Source organism: Amblyomma americanum, chromosome 6 (assembly GCF_052857255.1).
Source record: "Amblyomma americanum isolate KBUSLIRL-KWMA chromosome 6, ASM5285725v1, whole genome shotgun sequence".
Classification (NCBI taxonomy): domain Eukaryota; kingdom Metazoa; phylum Arthropoda; class Arachnida; order Ixodida; family Ixodidae; genus Amblyomma; species Amblyomma americanum.
In genome coordinates, this window is record NC_135502.1 from 152,622,781 (window position 1) to 152,639,187 (window position 16,407).

At 49.1% G+C, this 16,407-nt stretch overlaps 1 protein-coding gene across 1 annotated transcript in view; it reads left to right on the top strand.

Annotated features, from left to right (window-relative positions):
• LOC144095570 (uncharacterized) overlaps positions 1 to 16,407 on the top strand; it is a 135,471-nt gene that overhangs the window by 90,395 nt on the left and 28,669 nt on the right. Inside the window, exon 9 of the mRNA XM_077629259.1 lies at positions 13,945 to 14,009. Coding sequence (XP_077485385.1) covers positions 13,945 to 14,009 — 65 coding nt within the window. The remainder of the gene's footprint in view (positions 1 to 13,944; positions 14,010 to 16,407) is intronic.

Sequence of the window (16,407 nt, forward strand, 5' to 3'; positions counted from 1 at the left end):
ACTCATTTTTGATATACGTCCGCCACTCTTCAATCCCGATAAGAAGGCTGAGGTGTCTATTTCTTTGTTTGGGTAGCCTCGACATCATTTCCCACCAAGGATGACTGCTGAGGTTACCTGACTTTTAGAGCTTTTACCTTCAGCCATTTCAAAATATTTTGCATTTTACCTTCACTTGGTGGCACGAATTACCTTTTTAGGCCATTTACACCACCGTTGTTTTTCATGTCTTTTACAATATGTTGCACTTGGAATGAAGATGAACCAGCCCCGAAGTCAACGACGACGAAGCGCTCGCGCCGCCGGTTGGATGCTTGTGCTGGATGGAACACGGCCGCTTGTGTCTGGTCTCTCGGCTCTCTGCCTCGTAGATTGCCTGTGCCAAGGTGTTCGTAGCCGGCGCTTCCATCGTGCCAATAAACCGCTCTACATTTGGTGGAGGTTGCTGTGTTCCCCTTTTCACCATCAGCGTGGACCTTCGCAGCCGCACCATCCCGATGTCCACTACCAAGGCCAGTCAACAGCCCGCCACCACGTCGCAGCCAGTCATCTGCTCCGGTGCCGTACGGCACCGCGACCCCGCTGTCTTCAGCGGCCATAGCGACCAGGACGTGGAAGATTGGCTGGAATCATACGAACGGGTGAGCCGCCACAACAACTGGGACGACCGCGTGAAGCTTACCAACGTCATCTTCTACCTCAGCGATGTCGCGAACCTCTGGTTCCGCAACCACGAGGCCGACATTCTCACTTGAGCCGTTCTAAAGAGCACCCTTGCGGAGGTTTTCGGCCTTCCTGCAGTGCGGAAACTGCGCGTTGAGCAAAGCCTGCGCGTCCGAGCTCAGCACACGGATGAGACTTTCACCAGCTACATTGAAGACGTAGTAGACCTCTGCAAGCGTGTTGATCCGGCTATGTCCGAGGATGACAAGATCAAACACACCATCAAGAGTATCAATGACGATGCTTTTCAGCTGTTGTTAGCGAAGAGTCCCACCACCGTTACCTCGGTGTATACCCTTTGCCAGAGTTTCGACGAGTTGCGCAAGCAACGTCTTTGCGCTCGTCGGCCTCCTCCGCCTGCCGACTCCGTCTCCGGCCTGGCCATCAATCCAGATCTACTTGCTACCATCAAAGACTTTGTGCGTAACGAGGTCGGCCGGTAGCTCTCGCTAATATCTCGCCAACATCAGACACCGACCCCCCTCAGCACTGAGATCCGGCACGCCATCACGCAGGCGGTCGCGGACGCCCTCCCTCCTCTTCCATAACCAGCCCCCTTGGGTCGGCCTTTCCTCGACCCCGCCACCGCCTGTTGCTGCTCCGTTGAGCTACGGTCCTCCAGTTGAAGTGCCGCCTGCCCCCACTCCCGTGCCTCTCACGTATGCCGAGGCTGTCGCGCGACCACCGCGACCGCAGGCTTATACGTACGTTCCTCAAGTGGTGCCGGCGCCTGCTGCTCCACGGACCCGCTTCACGCCCCCTACCTACAACCCTTGGCGCAAGGCTGACAATCGACCGATATGCTACGCCTGCGGCCTTCCGGGCCACGTCGCGCGCCTCTGTCTACGTACTCTGCATGCGCCTGTCCACCCTCTGCCAGACTACCCTGATGCAGACCGTACCTTTCGCCCACGTTTCGGACCACAACCTCAGGAGACCTCTCCTGACCGCGAGCATGGTCGCCAGCCCTACGTTTCCCACCGCTCGCCCTCGCCTCGCCGCCGCTCATTGTCGCCCATGAGGCGTCGCAACGTCCGCGCCGATTCGGAAAACTAGCAGCCGCAGTTCCGGGGGCACGAACTGCGCACTCATCGCCCTGCTTAAGTCCTCGCCTTTCCCCGCCGAAACTTCTTGACGTTTTTGTCGACGGACCACCGTTTCTGTTATTCACGAAAACTTCTGCCGCTCGCTTCGCAAAGTTACAACCCCATCTTCTGGACTCTCACTCCGTACCGCCAGCGCCGATATCGTTCATCCCTCTGCCGCTTGCACAGCACGCGTCGTCATCGCCGATGCTTTGTATGTTGTCGAATTTTTAGTCCTCCGTGCCAGCTCCCATGACGTCATCCTTGTATGGGATTTTCTCTCCCTGCACAGTGCCGTCATTGACTGTGCCCGTGCGCACGTCGTCTTCTCTCCACTCTGCGATGCTCTCCTCGAGGAGCCTCCGATTCGTTGTGCTGCTAAGCTTGTTGTCGCCGAGGACACTGACATTCCCCCTGACAGTGCCGTGCTTGTCCCTGTTTGCGCCGCCTCAGTTTTTGACGCCACCGTTCTCTTCATGCCTTCCCCTGTACTTGCCTCTCGCCGACACCTATGTCTTCCCTTCGCCGTCATCGACATTCACCACGGTGCTGCCGCCGTCCTCGTCTCTAACACCTCATTCTCCGCGCTCTCCCTGCTCCGTGGCGAGTGCCTCAGCCATTTTGAAACCGCTGCTTTGATTTCTTCCTTCGACACTGATGTAACCTCCTCCAGTGCCGAAGTCGCTGCCCTCACCCCACGTGGTGCTACTCCAGCTTTGTCATCGGACATTTTCGACCGCTGCATTGACCGCGCTCTCGACACTGCTCACTGCGCGCAGCTCCTTGCCCTGCTCAACCAGTTTCGCTCATCGTTTGACCACCAGTCGACTTCTTTGGGCCGTGCGACCACTGCCGAGCCCCACATTGACACCGGAACCCATGCTCCTCTCCGTCAGCGCCCCTACCGTGTGTCGCCTCCCGAGCGCTGCGTCATAACTGAGCAAGTTGACGACATGCTACAACACGGCATTATTCAACCTTCCGCCAGTCCTTGGTCGTCCCCAGTCGTCCTGGTTAAAAAGAAGGGTGGCTCGATACGATTTTGCGTGGACTATCGCCGGCTCAACAAAATTACGCGCAAAGACGTCTACCCGCTACCAAGTATTGACGACGCCCTTGACTGCTTGCAAGGCGCCGAGTTCTTCTCCTCCCTGGATCTCCGGTCCGGCTATTGGCAATTCCCGATGGCTGAGTCCGACCGTCCTAAAACGGCGTTCGTCACCCCTGACGGACTCTATGAGTTCAACGTGATGGCCTCTGTAACGCTCCCGCAACGTTTCAACGAATTATGGACAACATCTTGCGCGGCCTGAAGTGGACTGTTTGTCTCTGCTATTAGATGATGTTGTCGTGTTTTCGCCCGATTTTCCGACGCATCTCAAGCGCTTGCGCCAGATACTGAGCTGCCTCACCAATGCTGGCCTTCAACTTAATCTCAAAAAATGCCACTTTGGTGCCCGGCAGCTGACAATACTCGGCCACCTCGTCTCCGAAGACGGCGTCCTGCCCGATCCTGACAAACTCCGTGCTGTCGCTGACTTCCCTAAACCGACTTCTACAAAACAAGTGCGCCGATTTGTGGGTCTCTGCTCCTATTTTCGGCGATTTGTTCCCAATTTCGCGTCCATCGTCGCGCCCCTGACGAAACTTCTTAATGGTCCCGCCGACCTGTCTACGTGGGACTCGGCCTGCGACGACGCTTTTGCTGCGCTCCGTCGTTTTCTCACCTCACCACCTATCCTTCGACACTACGACCCCAGTGCCCCTACTGAAGTGCACACCGACGCAAGCGGAATCGGCCTCGGGGCTGTCCTTGCCCAGCGAAAGCCCGAATTTCCTGAATACGTCGTTGCGTACACCAGCCGTGCCCTCACCAAGGCTGAGTCGAACTGCACCGTGACGGAAAAGGAGTGTCTCGCCGTAGTGTGGGCTCTAACAAAATTCCGCCCATACTTATATGCCCGCCCGTTCACCGTCGTTACCGATCATCACGCTTTGTGCTGGTTGGCTTCACTCAAAGATCCCTCAGGGCGCCTAGGCCGCTGGGCCCTCCGTCTTCAGGAATTCGATATCACCGTAGTTTACCGATCGGGCCGCAAGCACTCCGACGCCGACGCCTTGTCCCGCTCCCCACTGCCCTCTCCGGCGCCCTCTTCGCCAATATCTGCATCCCTACTCGCAGCGCTCACTACCATGGACATGCCCCATCAACAACGCCAAGATCCATGGATTTCATCGCTGCTCGATGTACTTCGTGCACCCTCTAGGGCCTCCTTCCCTCGAGCATTTCGTCTCCAGGCTTCCCATTTTGCCCTTCGCGACGGTCTTCTGTACCGGCGCAACTCTCGTCCAGATGGCCGCAAGTGGCTTCTCGTGATTCCCCGACATCTCCGCACTGAGATTTGTGAACACCACCATGCCGATCCTCAGAGCGCTCACGCTGGCTCGCTGAAAACGTACGAGCGACTACGCCAGAGGTATTATTGGCGGGGCATGCACAACTTCGTTCGTCGCTACGTTCGCTCCTGCACGGCATGTCAGCAGCGGAAGTCGACACCTCGCCCTTCGACTGCCCCGTTACAGTCAATACCGTGTTCGACTCGCCCTTTTTATCGTGTGGGCATCGACCTATATGGGCCACTTCCCTTCACGACCGCTGGGAATCGCTGGATCATAGTCGCCGTGGACCACCTAACTCGGTATGCTGAAACCGCTGCCCTACCTGCGGCTACTGCTCGCGATGTAGCCTTCTTCCTTCTTCACCACTTTGTCCTGCGTCACGGCGCTCCTCGCGAACTTCTCAGTGACTGCGGCCGTGTTATCTTGTCTGAAGTTCTTCACGAGCTTCTCGCTGCGGGCCACACAGTCCACCGCACCACTACTGCTTACCACCCTCAAACCAACGGCCTCACCGAACGCTTCAACCGTACTCTTGGGGACATGATTGCCATGTACATTCCCTTCGATAGCTCCAATTGGGATCAGGTTCTTCCGTTCGTCACCTATGCATATAACACCGCCTCTCAAGCAACCACCTGCTTTTCCCCATTCTTTCTTTTATTTGGACGCAAACCTTTTTGTATGTTGGATACAATCCTTCCCTACAACCCCGACAGCTCGTAATATGCTTCCATCTCTGACATCACCCGCCATGCTGAGCAGTGCCGCCAGTTGGCTCGCTCCTTCACCGCCGAACGTCAAGGTCTCCGTACCCATGTTTCCGATCAAGACACTCCCGCGGTTCACTTCTCCACTGGCGCACTGGTCTGGCTCTCTGTTCCGAATACGTCCAAATTTTCGGCCAAGTACATCGGCCCTTACCGCATCTTGGAGCGTACGTCACCGGTCAACTACATTATCGAACCGGTGACACCTTCTTCGGACCATCGCCGCCGTGGCCGCGACGTCGTTCACGTCAGCCGCTTGAAGCCGTATTATAGCCCCCTCGTAGTCTCCTCTCCTTGAGTCGCCAGGATGGCTCCCTCTTTCCGCCGGGGCCCTTGGAAGGAAGAAGATGAACAAGCCCCGAAGCCAACGACGACGAAGCGCTCGCGCCGCCGGTTGGATGTTCGTGCTGGATGGAACACGGCCGCTTGTGTCTGGTCTCTCGGCTCTCTGCCTCGTAGATTGCCTGTGCCAAGGTCTTCGTAGCCGGCGCTTCCATCGTGCCAATAAACCGCTCTACACACAAATCAATTTTCTGTACATCTGTTTGGCACTTTATATCCCCATATGCTTATGCACCACTAAATCAACAAAAGACGCTAATTGCTGGTCCCTATCGTATCGGCAACCGACCTACCTGAACATGGCCAGAATTCTGTTGCCGGGACTGAGAAAGTTGGTAGCGGAAACTTTGGACACTTATTATGTACGATGATTTTCACTTCATTTCTAAGTACTTCTCTGTCAAGACTTCGGACGCTGTTGTTTGAAGCATTCCTTAGGGCTGCCGCCGTAGGTATGCCGCATTTCGCTGTTCGCCACAAGAATTCAGTTGTTTGGAAGCCCGTCTTCTCTACTCGTGGTACCAGCGTTTGCAACTTTGCTGATGTTTTCAGAAACTGGGGCTCCTGGGAGTCTCCTGGTAAAGCCTAATATTCTGCCATAGTTCAGATTCAAGCACTTTGGTCCACCCGTTCACGTGACCCCAATAATGATCTTCATACCTGAACAACGCCCGGAGCTCCGGTGGCAGGATTCGCCTGTTGCGGCAAAATGAAGAGACCATCGATTGAGAGGCCGTTAGGACGATGAGGTTGGCACACGTGTTGTCTGGATCATGTTTGCTCTTTCGGTATTTGAAAGAATCCATAACAAAAAAAATATCCTGGATCAGAATTTTCATTTGGGCAACCTGCTGATGTTCATGCTGACATCACATCTCGAAATGCAACGAGGAAGACAGATGCAAAACGACGCGCACGCACGCCTATAAACAAATAATTATGTTAAAGCATAAGGAAGGTGCCTTTAGTGGCCATCAGCACCACGTGGAATCAGGCAGCCGCAAAATGACAAGAGGATAGAAAAGTTTTTTAGCGTACTGAATGGTGGCAACAGTGAGGATATTATGTAATCCAGACAGCCATGGCTGAAGACGAACGTAAGGATGGAGATAGAAGAAAAACCAGGTAAGAAAGAACAAGAACCGAAAGGCTTAGAGAGGTGCGTGACATGGGAAGGCAAGCATCAAAAAAAGATGACCGCGGAAGGCAGGGTTTTGTGCAAAAACGGAGCACGCGGCGCGAGCAGGGTGCAAGAAACAACGCCATTCTTGACTAAAGCAAACAGTTGGCAAAAATAAAGCACTATAACTTTTAGATAACACGGTTTATCAAAACGCTGAATCAGCTTATTATACCGCCCTGAGGTTGGAGCATTTTATGCGACGTGGCACGGGTTTGAAAAAACCCTTATGTAAAAATAATACAGCCGAGCCATGAAGTAAACTGGTAAAACAACACTAAATTCAACATGAGGTAACCAGACACCTTGAGCTAGAACTGAAGAAAACCAATAAGCATGGCTTCAAAACAGCCCTGAGATTAAAAATACACCGCGGCGTCACGAAGTAAAAATGGGTAATACCTTGAAATCTCTATCATCATGTAGAAATAAAAACCAATGCTCAACACCAAAATGCACTCTATAAGGAGTTCCTATCTTGCTCTTTGGTTTTGGCATTTTTTTCTTTCTCTACCCTGCCGTTCATTGGCAGCCTTATCTGTCTAGATTACAGCCTGTCTCAACTTTGGTCATCATTCCGTTCGGTATTTACTCCTAAACAGCATTTGCATCCAAAGCAATCGCCAAACACCCAGCAGCATGATTGCATAGTCATATCACGAGAAGGTATTCTTTCATTACTCTTAAAACTGGATTCTAAGAGTCACCTGCTCCAGATAACATGCCTAACGAATTTCTGAAGCGTTACTGCGAATAGGTTTCCTATTTTTTAGAGATAATATTTATAGCATTATTACGTTACAGCACTGTAACGGGTTATTGGCTGTTAGCAAGAGTTCTACCTGTTTTTAAATCTGGTGATAAATTTGATGTTTCAAATTACCGTCCTATATTTATCTCATGTTCTGTGTGCAAAATGTTAGAGCATATAATATCTAAATACCTTGTAGCCTACACTGAAGGTATTCACCTTTTTTATAGTAAACAGCATGGCTTCCGCAGCCGTCTCTCGACAATAACACAACTCTTTGAAATTACTCATGCTTTTGCTATAGCCATAATCTCAAAAGAGCAAATTGATGTCATTGCGATAGATCTCTCCAAAGCATTAGACAGAGTGTGTCATGGCAAGCTTTTACACAGGTTGCATGGTATGTGTATTGATGTACAAATAAATAATTGGATTTAGGCTTATTTAAATAACAGACAGTTTGCACCAATAGATGAAGACCCCTCATCGACTTTACCAATATCATCTGGTGTTCCGCAAGGATCTGTTCTGGGTCGTATGTTGTTTTTATTATATATTAATGATATTGCGAATGACGCACACCCTCTCGTCGAAGCGCGCTTGTTTGCTGATGACATCGTGTTTTATTCGCATAAAATGCCTGCAAGATCAGGTTCTCTTGAATGACTCTTTGAAACTTGTGTATAATTTGTGTGTAAAGTGCGACATGAAATTTAACTAAGAAAATTCAACTTCTATGATTTTGTCGAACAAGTAGAAACCATTAGCGTTCCAGTACATAATAAATGACAGAGCATTAAGGCGTTCTAATAAATTAAGATATTTAGGTATAACGATTTGTCATAACTTAAGGTGGAGTGATCATGTACAAAACATTTGTGGAGCAGCTCAACGAAAACATGGATTCCTTTAGCAGAAGTTAAAAGATGCGCCATCGGATGTCAAATTAGATGCCTATAAATCAATAGTAAGACCAGCTCTGGAATACGCAAGTATAACTTGGGATCCGAATCAGCAATATCTTGTAGACAAAGTTGAACGTGTTATAAGATTGGCAGTAAGGTTTATATTTTCGTCTTACCAAAGAACCCAGTCTGTATCAGAACTTCTTTTACGAACGCAGTTACCAACATTGGCTATTCGCAGAAAAATTTTTAGGCTAAAGTTTTTTTTATCAGCTTTATTACAGCGCCCGTCCTTGTCGCCTCGTCGATGTCCTCGTCTGTTCAGCGCTGCTTTTCCAGAAAACCATGTACCAACAAGCCCAACTCGCCGCATTAACCTTATTACAGTATGTTCAATCTGGATTCCAGCATGTACTTGCGGCCACCCGGAAGATTGTCATCGCGTACTAACCGTCTTTTTGGACTTATGCCGTACACGCCGAGAGTTGATGTGTATAAGTTTTCGTTTCTGCCTAAAACATGTACAGAATAAATAACCTTGAACGACGCGTATTCGACAAAACATGTCCACTTGAAACATTTGTAAAACAGCTGGAGCTGTGTTGTATTGACTGATTATCCTAATTCCACTTTGTAACAGCCCGCAAGGGCTAACAACATTTGTAAATAAAGAAACAAACACGGTAGTTCTTCAGCGTCTTGCATTTTCATGGCAACATGGTTGCCACGCGCTGATGGGCGCATACAAATCGCCGTCCGTATTCTTCAATAAAATCAGCTTGAAGTAGGCGGCCGACCCTATCATCTTGCGTCTATCGTCCTCGCGCACTTGGTGATCTTCAGTCAACATGAGCGGCCGCCAACTTTCCCAAACCAGGATGCTTATATGGCCGCTGAGCATCAATGGCTGGAACAATTCGCCAGTAACGTTTAAAATTATTTTTACCAAATTATAAGGATTTGTTCTTCCACAAAGCTTTTAAGTAAATTTACTCATACCTGAACACGCCATAACACTTGCTTTATTCATTTCTTGTGTCGAAAAAGGCTGGCAGATTTAACTGAAAATGTTTCTAGCCGCACGGCAAAGTTTTCCCGGATTCGTCGCGTGCTTCTAGCACCTCATCGCGAAAGTTAATCCCCGGCTTCTAACTGAGGGTTTCCAAGCCCGGCAGCGATTCCTTTATTCTACGACCGGTAAGCAAGTTTGTTGTTGTGACCGCAGCCGACTTGTACAGTTCCTTGCAGGCGAAACTCAGCCCAATACAATTTGTGTTTGAAACCCGTTTTCTGGATTGATACTTGAAGAGCATCCGTCACTTTCAATTGACGTCTAATAGAGGTTCTGCATCGGCAGCCCACCATGCGGCCGAAGATGCAGTTTGCCGTAAAGTGTTTGTTACTACCCTTCAAACAGGCCCAAGAGCCGCCTATTTTCAACGGCGTACCTCATGATGTTATATGGAGGAATGGCTTGGCCTGTTTGATAACGTGGCTATAATAAAACAATGTGCAATGACCTCATGAATCTTCTGAACGTGTTATTCGCTCCTGACTGCAGAGCAGGAATCTGGATTGGAACTCCTCAGATTTCCCTCTCAGCCTAGGAATAATTGAACTCGTAAAAACAACCACTGACATCCATTGGAAGGAAAGCGTAAAAGTGATGCTTGAGTAGCGCATCCAGCGCCAAAATGAAATCGTCATACATACGTCGACGAGAGGAAGCACCGTTTCAGTCACGGCAAAGCCGCTAAGCCTGTAAACATGGGCATCTTTCTGATTCACACCGCAAAAAGTAGCCGTTTTAAGGTCTGATGCGCAATCCTCAATCGTCTTTGTCAATTTGTGAAGAAGCGTCTAATGTTGAGTGGACCCAGGGCGTCCAGATCACCCAGTACAAGAGAGCGCTCGAAGTTGTATCAGCAAGCATAGCAGGCGGCACGCCTCCAAGTGGAAACAAACGGAGGCGTGGTTTCCTCGACGTAGCTTGGGAAGAGCTGCGTCAGCTGGTACCGCCTTCACGCCAATTTGAGGTCGAAATTGTCAAGCACATTGTCAGCTGAGAAGTTCAGCCTGTTTGGCTACTCTTCAATGAAAACAACAATGGAAGACCGACCTGCTCACGTGCGCCGCGGCAGTCAGTATCCTAGGCGCTGACGAGACCACCGAAACCAACTTCGTCGTAACCAACCCAGTCCAGAACGCCGCGATCTGGTCTCCGCTCGCCCAGCGTACGATCAACGCTCGAGCGTCAAGAAGCGCGACGCTTGAAGAACCCGTGAAACCAGTCCCTTGTGCTTTCACTATTTGAAAGACTGCCACATCCTGCGACTGTGCCCCTAGAAACGCATGTGTCTTCATGGTTTCTCACTCGACGCACGTAGACCGCGACGTGAGCAGCGATCTTCGAAGTCGAGGAGTACTTGGGCAATGTCGGGAGCTTGCCTAGTCCTTCATCGATGTCACCGTCGCCGTCATCTGCATGGTTCTTGTCAAACCGCAGGAACACCTTGCTTTCGCATGAAGGTTCCTAAGGTCTTGTAGCGGTAACTGAATTCTGCAACATTTTGAGTCGATGTTGCTAACCGGCGAAGGTCCTCCACCAGCGACATCCCTTGAATGCGATGCACCCACTCCGATGCCAAAGCACACGATTTGAAGCCTTACAGCGAGAACGACGAAACGCAGGTTCGGTATGACGAAGCCTCTGACAAATCTGCCGTGTATACTCACGAGCCATAAATCCAATACCCAAAAAATGGTGACCTCACTTTAAGGTGAGCGTGAAATTTGAATTCATTCACCGCCGTCTTTGAAGTGCCATTTGATGGCCAAACAACTACCGCCTTGGTCTACGCAAAAACAGACTACGGAGTAATCAGGGGACCCAACCCTGACAACAAAAAAAACGTTCCGACGGCTTGAGACGACCCACAAATGAGCACCAGTAGAGCTCGGCTCGCCATGTTCCTCGACGCCGAAAACAAAACCTGGGAATATGTCCTTCGCTATGTCATATTTGCGTGCTGCACTGCTGTCAAGTACCCAGGACACCCTTTAGGATCGCCGCACTAGACTCAGCCTACAACCACGTACTACGCCATTCTGTGAAAAGTCACTGATGGGGAGTGTCTACATCGCTGCGTTAAGCAATCAGCGAATGGCCGATAGTTGAGCGGATACTGACTAAGGATAAAGAGGTGATTGACGCTTGGCACTTCAATCTGTGCCAGTGCTGGAGAATATAGAATCCGGATGATAGTATGTGGGAGTGGCCGCCTATGGCCACTGCGAACTGATCGAAAATCTTTCTTCCTCTTTTTGGCCAATACAGTAACCTACTCGAATAAATTGACTTCAAAACCGTTACCGCAGGAATCACAACATACGAATTGCGCCTCACAAGCAAAGAAGATTTATATGTGTGCCTAAAGCGTTATTGGGGCGCATATGTGCTTGTGAGGCGCCGTTGGATTGCTGTGACGCCACCGGGAACGATCTTGGAGTCAATTTACCTGAGTAGGATACTGTATGGGCCAAAAACTAAAGCAAAAGTTTTTTGGTTAGTTCGCCGTGGCGAAAGCGTCATTAGGCGTGCTAACGGACGCTTTATTACTGCATTCTCATAAATATAATAGCGTTCTTCTCCCTCCACAAACGTCATGCACAATGGAAAAAACCCCAAGCCAAACTACACCTTCCAAAATTGTTGCCCACAACCAAGTCAGCTGCCTCCACCCTTCACAAGCCCACCACCTACTAGATGTCTACGGAGGAGTGGACCGAAAAACAATTGCAAAACTGAATTCAAAGGCTCAGTGGGAAAGCCAGCAGCCCTACAGACGCACAAATAAATAGGCGCCCCTTCTACTTTAGTCCCCTTATATGAGGACGAGCCCCTAGCTGGGGGGCTGCCACCCATACTTACCGTCCTCGATCGACCAGCCCTCATCACATTACCTCAGAAATATTTTGTGGTGCATATGAAACGTAGGCTTAGTGTAAAAGTGTTCTATTGTTCCCTGTGTTGTGCTGGTCTCTGTTGCTGTATTGGAGTACCTTGATCTTCGTGTAAAGCTTTCACGTATCCTTCATCACTGGCACAAATGCTAACGGAGTACTAGAGAGAATGCACAGCATTTACGGGAATGTGTTCATTGATAAGCAGCATGCTCACATAGAACAATCATGCGGCCGAGAGAGGTTGTCGCCGAAAAGCAGGGAAGATACGCCGTTATAGTGGCTGAGTATGAACTGGAAAATTGTGCTGGTTTTCTTGTTCAAATTCTTTATACTTTCAAAACGTCCGGCGGAAAGAGAATGCCACTATCACTGCCTCGAATGCTCTGCTGTCCAAGTTTTGCAGAAATTCTTATGCACTGGTCATCATCCTGGGACATGTCTGGCGCACTTTATGACTTAGACTGATTTTCTTCTATTGTGCGAGAGAATGGAGGTGTTCAACTTCTGTCCTAATTGTTGACCAGAAAATGCCCATTTCAGACAGGGGTTGGAAGGCAATTACTTTATTTCGTCGTTACCAACGCGACCAATGGCTAGGACCAGACCACTTGCGTCCAAGTTAACATGTGTTGGGCATGTCCGAAGATGCCGGAGCTGATCAATAGTGATTTCTGGCGGCATTAACTGCAGGTGCAGCGTGAAAACAGTGCGCTTCAGAAGTACACTAAAATAACATTAGAGCTCTTATTGCTTCAGTTCAGGCATATAGGCATCCGTTCTACTGTGCACAGCATGTCACGCAATTAAACGTAGTATGCTTCTCTCAGCTAAGATGGCGCATTGTTCGAGCTCAAAATTAGCACAGAAATTGCATTTGGTTGGCAAAATTGTGAAAGGAAGTTGTGACGAAGGTGGAAGAATGGGCAAGCAGAGGGTTGTTCCATGGCGTAATGCAAAGGTATATGGCTAAGCCAAAGCAAGAACAGCATTGTGAGCGAAATATCACGCCCATGGCTCCGGCAGGTTTTCTGTACAGTACAACTTAAGAGGCTGTGGCGCCAACTGGGTGACGTGAGCTTGCGGCGTCACCACACTCTTCCTGCCACCGAGTGAGCGACGTGCCCACTGTGGCAGGTGATGGATAAAAATAAAGTTTGATCGTTCGCGAAGTGCAATGTAGGCCACACAGGGCCAATCATTGGGAGCACATACCATCGCAGAGCAGTGGCGAATCGCTTAACCGCTGCAACAATGCCCCAGAAATGTTATGAGGACCCCTAGGAATCTATCAATTTAAAGTAGAGGAAGACATTCTGCACATATTAAAATTAACCCACTATGCTTTCGCGTTATACACTTACGGTGGAGAAGTCTTTCCGCCATTTTTTTGTGCTTTAAGAGCATTGAGACAGCATCTAATTGAGTAGAAGATTTTAAAATAATTTAGAGGAATTACAAAAGGTGGACATTAGGTGTGGACATCATGCCAAAAACTGGCATCCCGTGCGCTACCAGAGTACTATGGCACATGTTTTGACAATAAAAACATTATCAAGGTTTGTTGAGTGTCAGATGGACTGATCAGCTTTCAAAATAGGAAAGAACTCACTGACCTCTCCATATACAACGAAATTTTAAATGTTCATTAGCGTAGGCTTTTAAAACATCAATATCTACATAAAAGGTGCTTCTACAGTTTAGTCCTTGTTTTATATCTTGTTCTCGTTCTGGCGCCACCTATCATGAGCACGAAAGCCCCCTCAGTGCAAGCTGCGTGCATGCGCTCGGTTCTCGACATGATGGCCGGTGTTTTGGCTTATTTCAGGAGGAGGCCCATGTGTTCAACGCACGGTATCTGCTGAGTGAAGCTTCAAAGCAGTACGCGAACGTGTAAGTAAGCAAAATGTTTTAGGGTGACAGATATTTCTAGAGTGAATTAGGAGGTTTTAAGTAGCACATGCGGGAGGTCATTCTGCAGTCAACTTCAAAGAAGCTAATTTCAAGCCTCTGGTAGCGTAAGCCACGTTCAACCGATATCGCACCAATACACAACGGAGGCTGCAGTTCGCCGTTCACATTCCGGGAACGAGCTTTCCACTGGATACGGAATCCGGCATCATTATACTTCATTACCCTGTGAAGAAGCTCTTTGCAAATTGTCAAGCAAGGTGTCTCGCTCTGAGGGCTAAACTTGTGCCCATTCTTCGCCGTATGACGTTTGTTTATTCCAAGTGTGTTAGAAAAGGCTGAAAGCACCTGAGCCCCGAAAACTGTTACAAGCGCTGAAAGGTTTCATCATCAGTGCAAAGCTTTATGAAATGCAGTTAAGAAGAGCATGTCGAGGACGAAGTCTGCTAGACGTGGGAAAAGGAAACTTGTGCGATAGCTTCTAATAATACAGAAAATGGCACCACTTTTCTGGTTCAAGTCAGAGCTCCTGCCTTTAACTTTCACCTTGATATAATTCTTATAGAATGTTCTGGTAGCAACGAAGGTGTCGGCTTTGAGGGCTGCAAGTGCCAAGCAGTGATATTAGTTCATTATGGTAAGCGGAGTGCAGATAATAATAACGACCCGCAAGGTGCTCTGTTGTCTTACCATCTTTCCTATACTCTATTACTCGGGAGCAGACGTATTATTCACCTACATGTCTGGAATAATAAAAAATAACTAACTTCTGAGCGGCTGCTGCGATGTCGATTTCAGATAGTTGGGGTCTGGTGACGTGTTTTAGCTGCGAGCAAACATCAACAACTTTGACTTGGCGGTGACCGAAAAAGACGGCAACAGAACACACAAATGATACTGACCGCAGCCCTGACGTGCCCATTTTGTCGTCCTTTCGAGTAATTATAAGGAAACGGACTTCTGTTATTATAATAGAGCCTTTCTGCGGTACGTGACCCCGCAGTTGCCATACGTTATCCCGGCATACATGACCTTGCACACTCTTGACAGGATCTACATGAATTCGCTCTTGTACGTGAATATTTCACGTCAACCGACGGGGCACGGGATATGGTGCTATATAATAATAGGCCGCAGCGATGGCTTGATGTACAGCATGCACCTCGCATGCAAGAAGACCAGGGTTAAAATGCTGGTCCCGCGGAATTCTCCATCGTCATTAAAAAAACCGCGTGTTGATGAATTGCATTACTAGGCCGGGGGTGTGCCCTGATATCGGTGTCTATAACCGACAATGCACTCCTTCAACAGAAAAAGATTTAGCAACCTGGTGTAGCACTTTTCCAGAGCATTCTATGAACAAACCAACTAACCCTCGGTCCTCATCATCCTGCGGCTGCAGTGAACTGACCAAGGCGGCGGACAGACCTTTTTCGCCGCGGAGGGCGCTCAGAATTCCTGGCGCCGATAGGGCGCTATTGGAGATTGAGACTGGTTACGTTTACCGCTGGAACTTATTGAGTGAGACTAGCCTTGCAGTGCTGTTTGAGAAACATGTGGGCGGTAACAGGGGATGCCATAGGGCTTATTGAGGTCAGGTAGGGTGTATACAGTAGAAAAGAGGGTATATACTGTGCTATGGTGGATTGGCGCACAGGAGAGAACTAAGTGTGAGATTCCTCTTCGATAACGATATAGCTGGTAACTTAGAGGATTTATAGAGTATTAACGAGAGGGTGGGGACGACAGTAATTACGCTAAATAACAGCTACAAACTGAGCGTGGTGCAGGCTTACGCAGATGCGTCCAGCCGCAAGGACCACCACATCGTGTAAATGTGGTACGATGGCGTGAAATCGGCAATAAATAAATTAAAATCATAGTGCACTGTACGGACCTGCTACTTTAATGCAAAGGCAGGGGTCATGAATTTTTTTCCTCTCGTCGATGTTGTTGGATCTTGATGTTGGCGTGGAGTAGTAGAGGGCGGGTCTCCTGAGTGACCCTGGGGACGCACTTTGCGACTGGTGAGTTTAGACATGTAAGCGGTTCTTCCGAACGGTGTGATACTCAGAAGGCTTTCCTCAAGAAGTTATTTATTACAATATGCACACAAATAGTTTAGATATGCCGACGGATTTCAGCCCCTCAGCTTGAACTAAATCTAGAACTCGAAATTCTACGACTTCAGACTACCACCGTCCACCGCACGGCCAAACTGTCCGGACGCCGCTCAAGGAACTCGTATCGGCAAATCCATGTCCCGGGGACTGCCACTAGCTTCACATGACTAATCTGTCCGGCTGCCACATCACAAATCTTCTGCTCTGTCCTTCGCGCGCACACATTTTGTTGGAGTCCCTTTAAACTTTATGCTCGC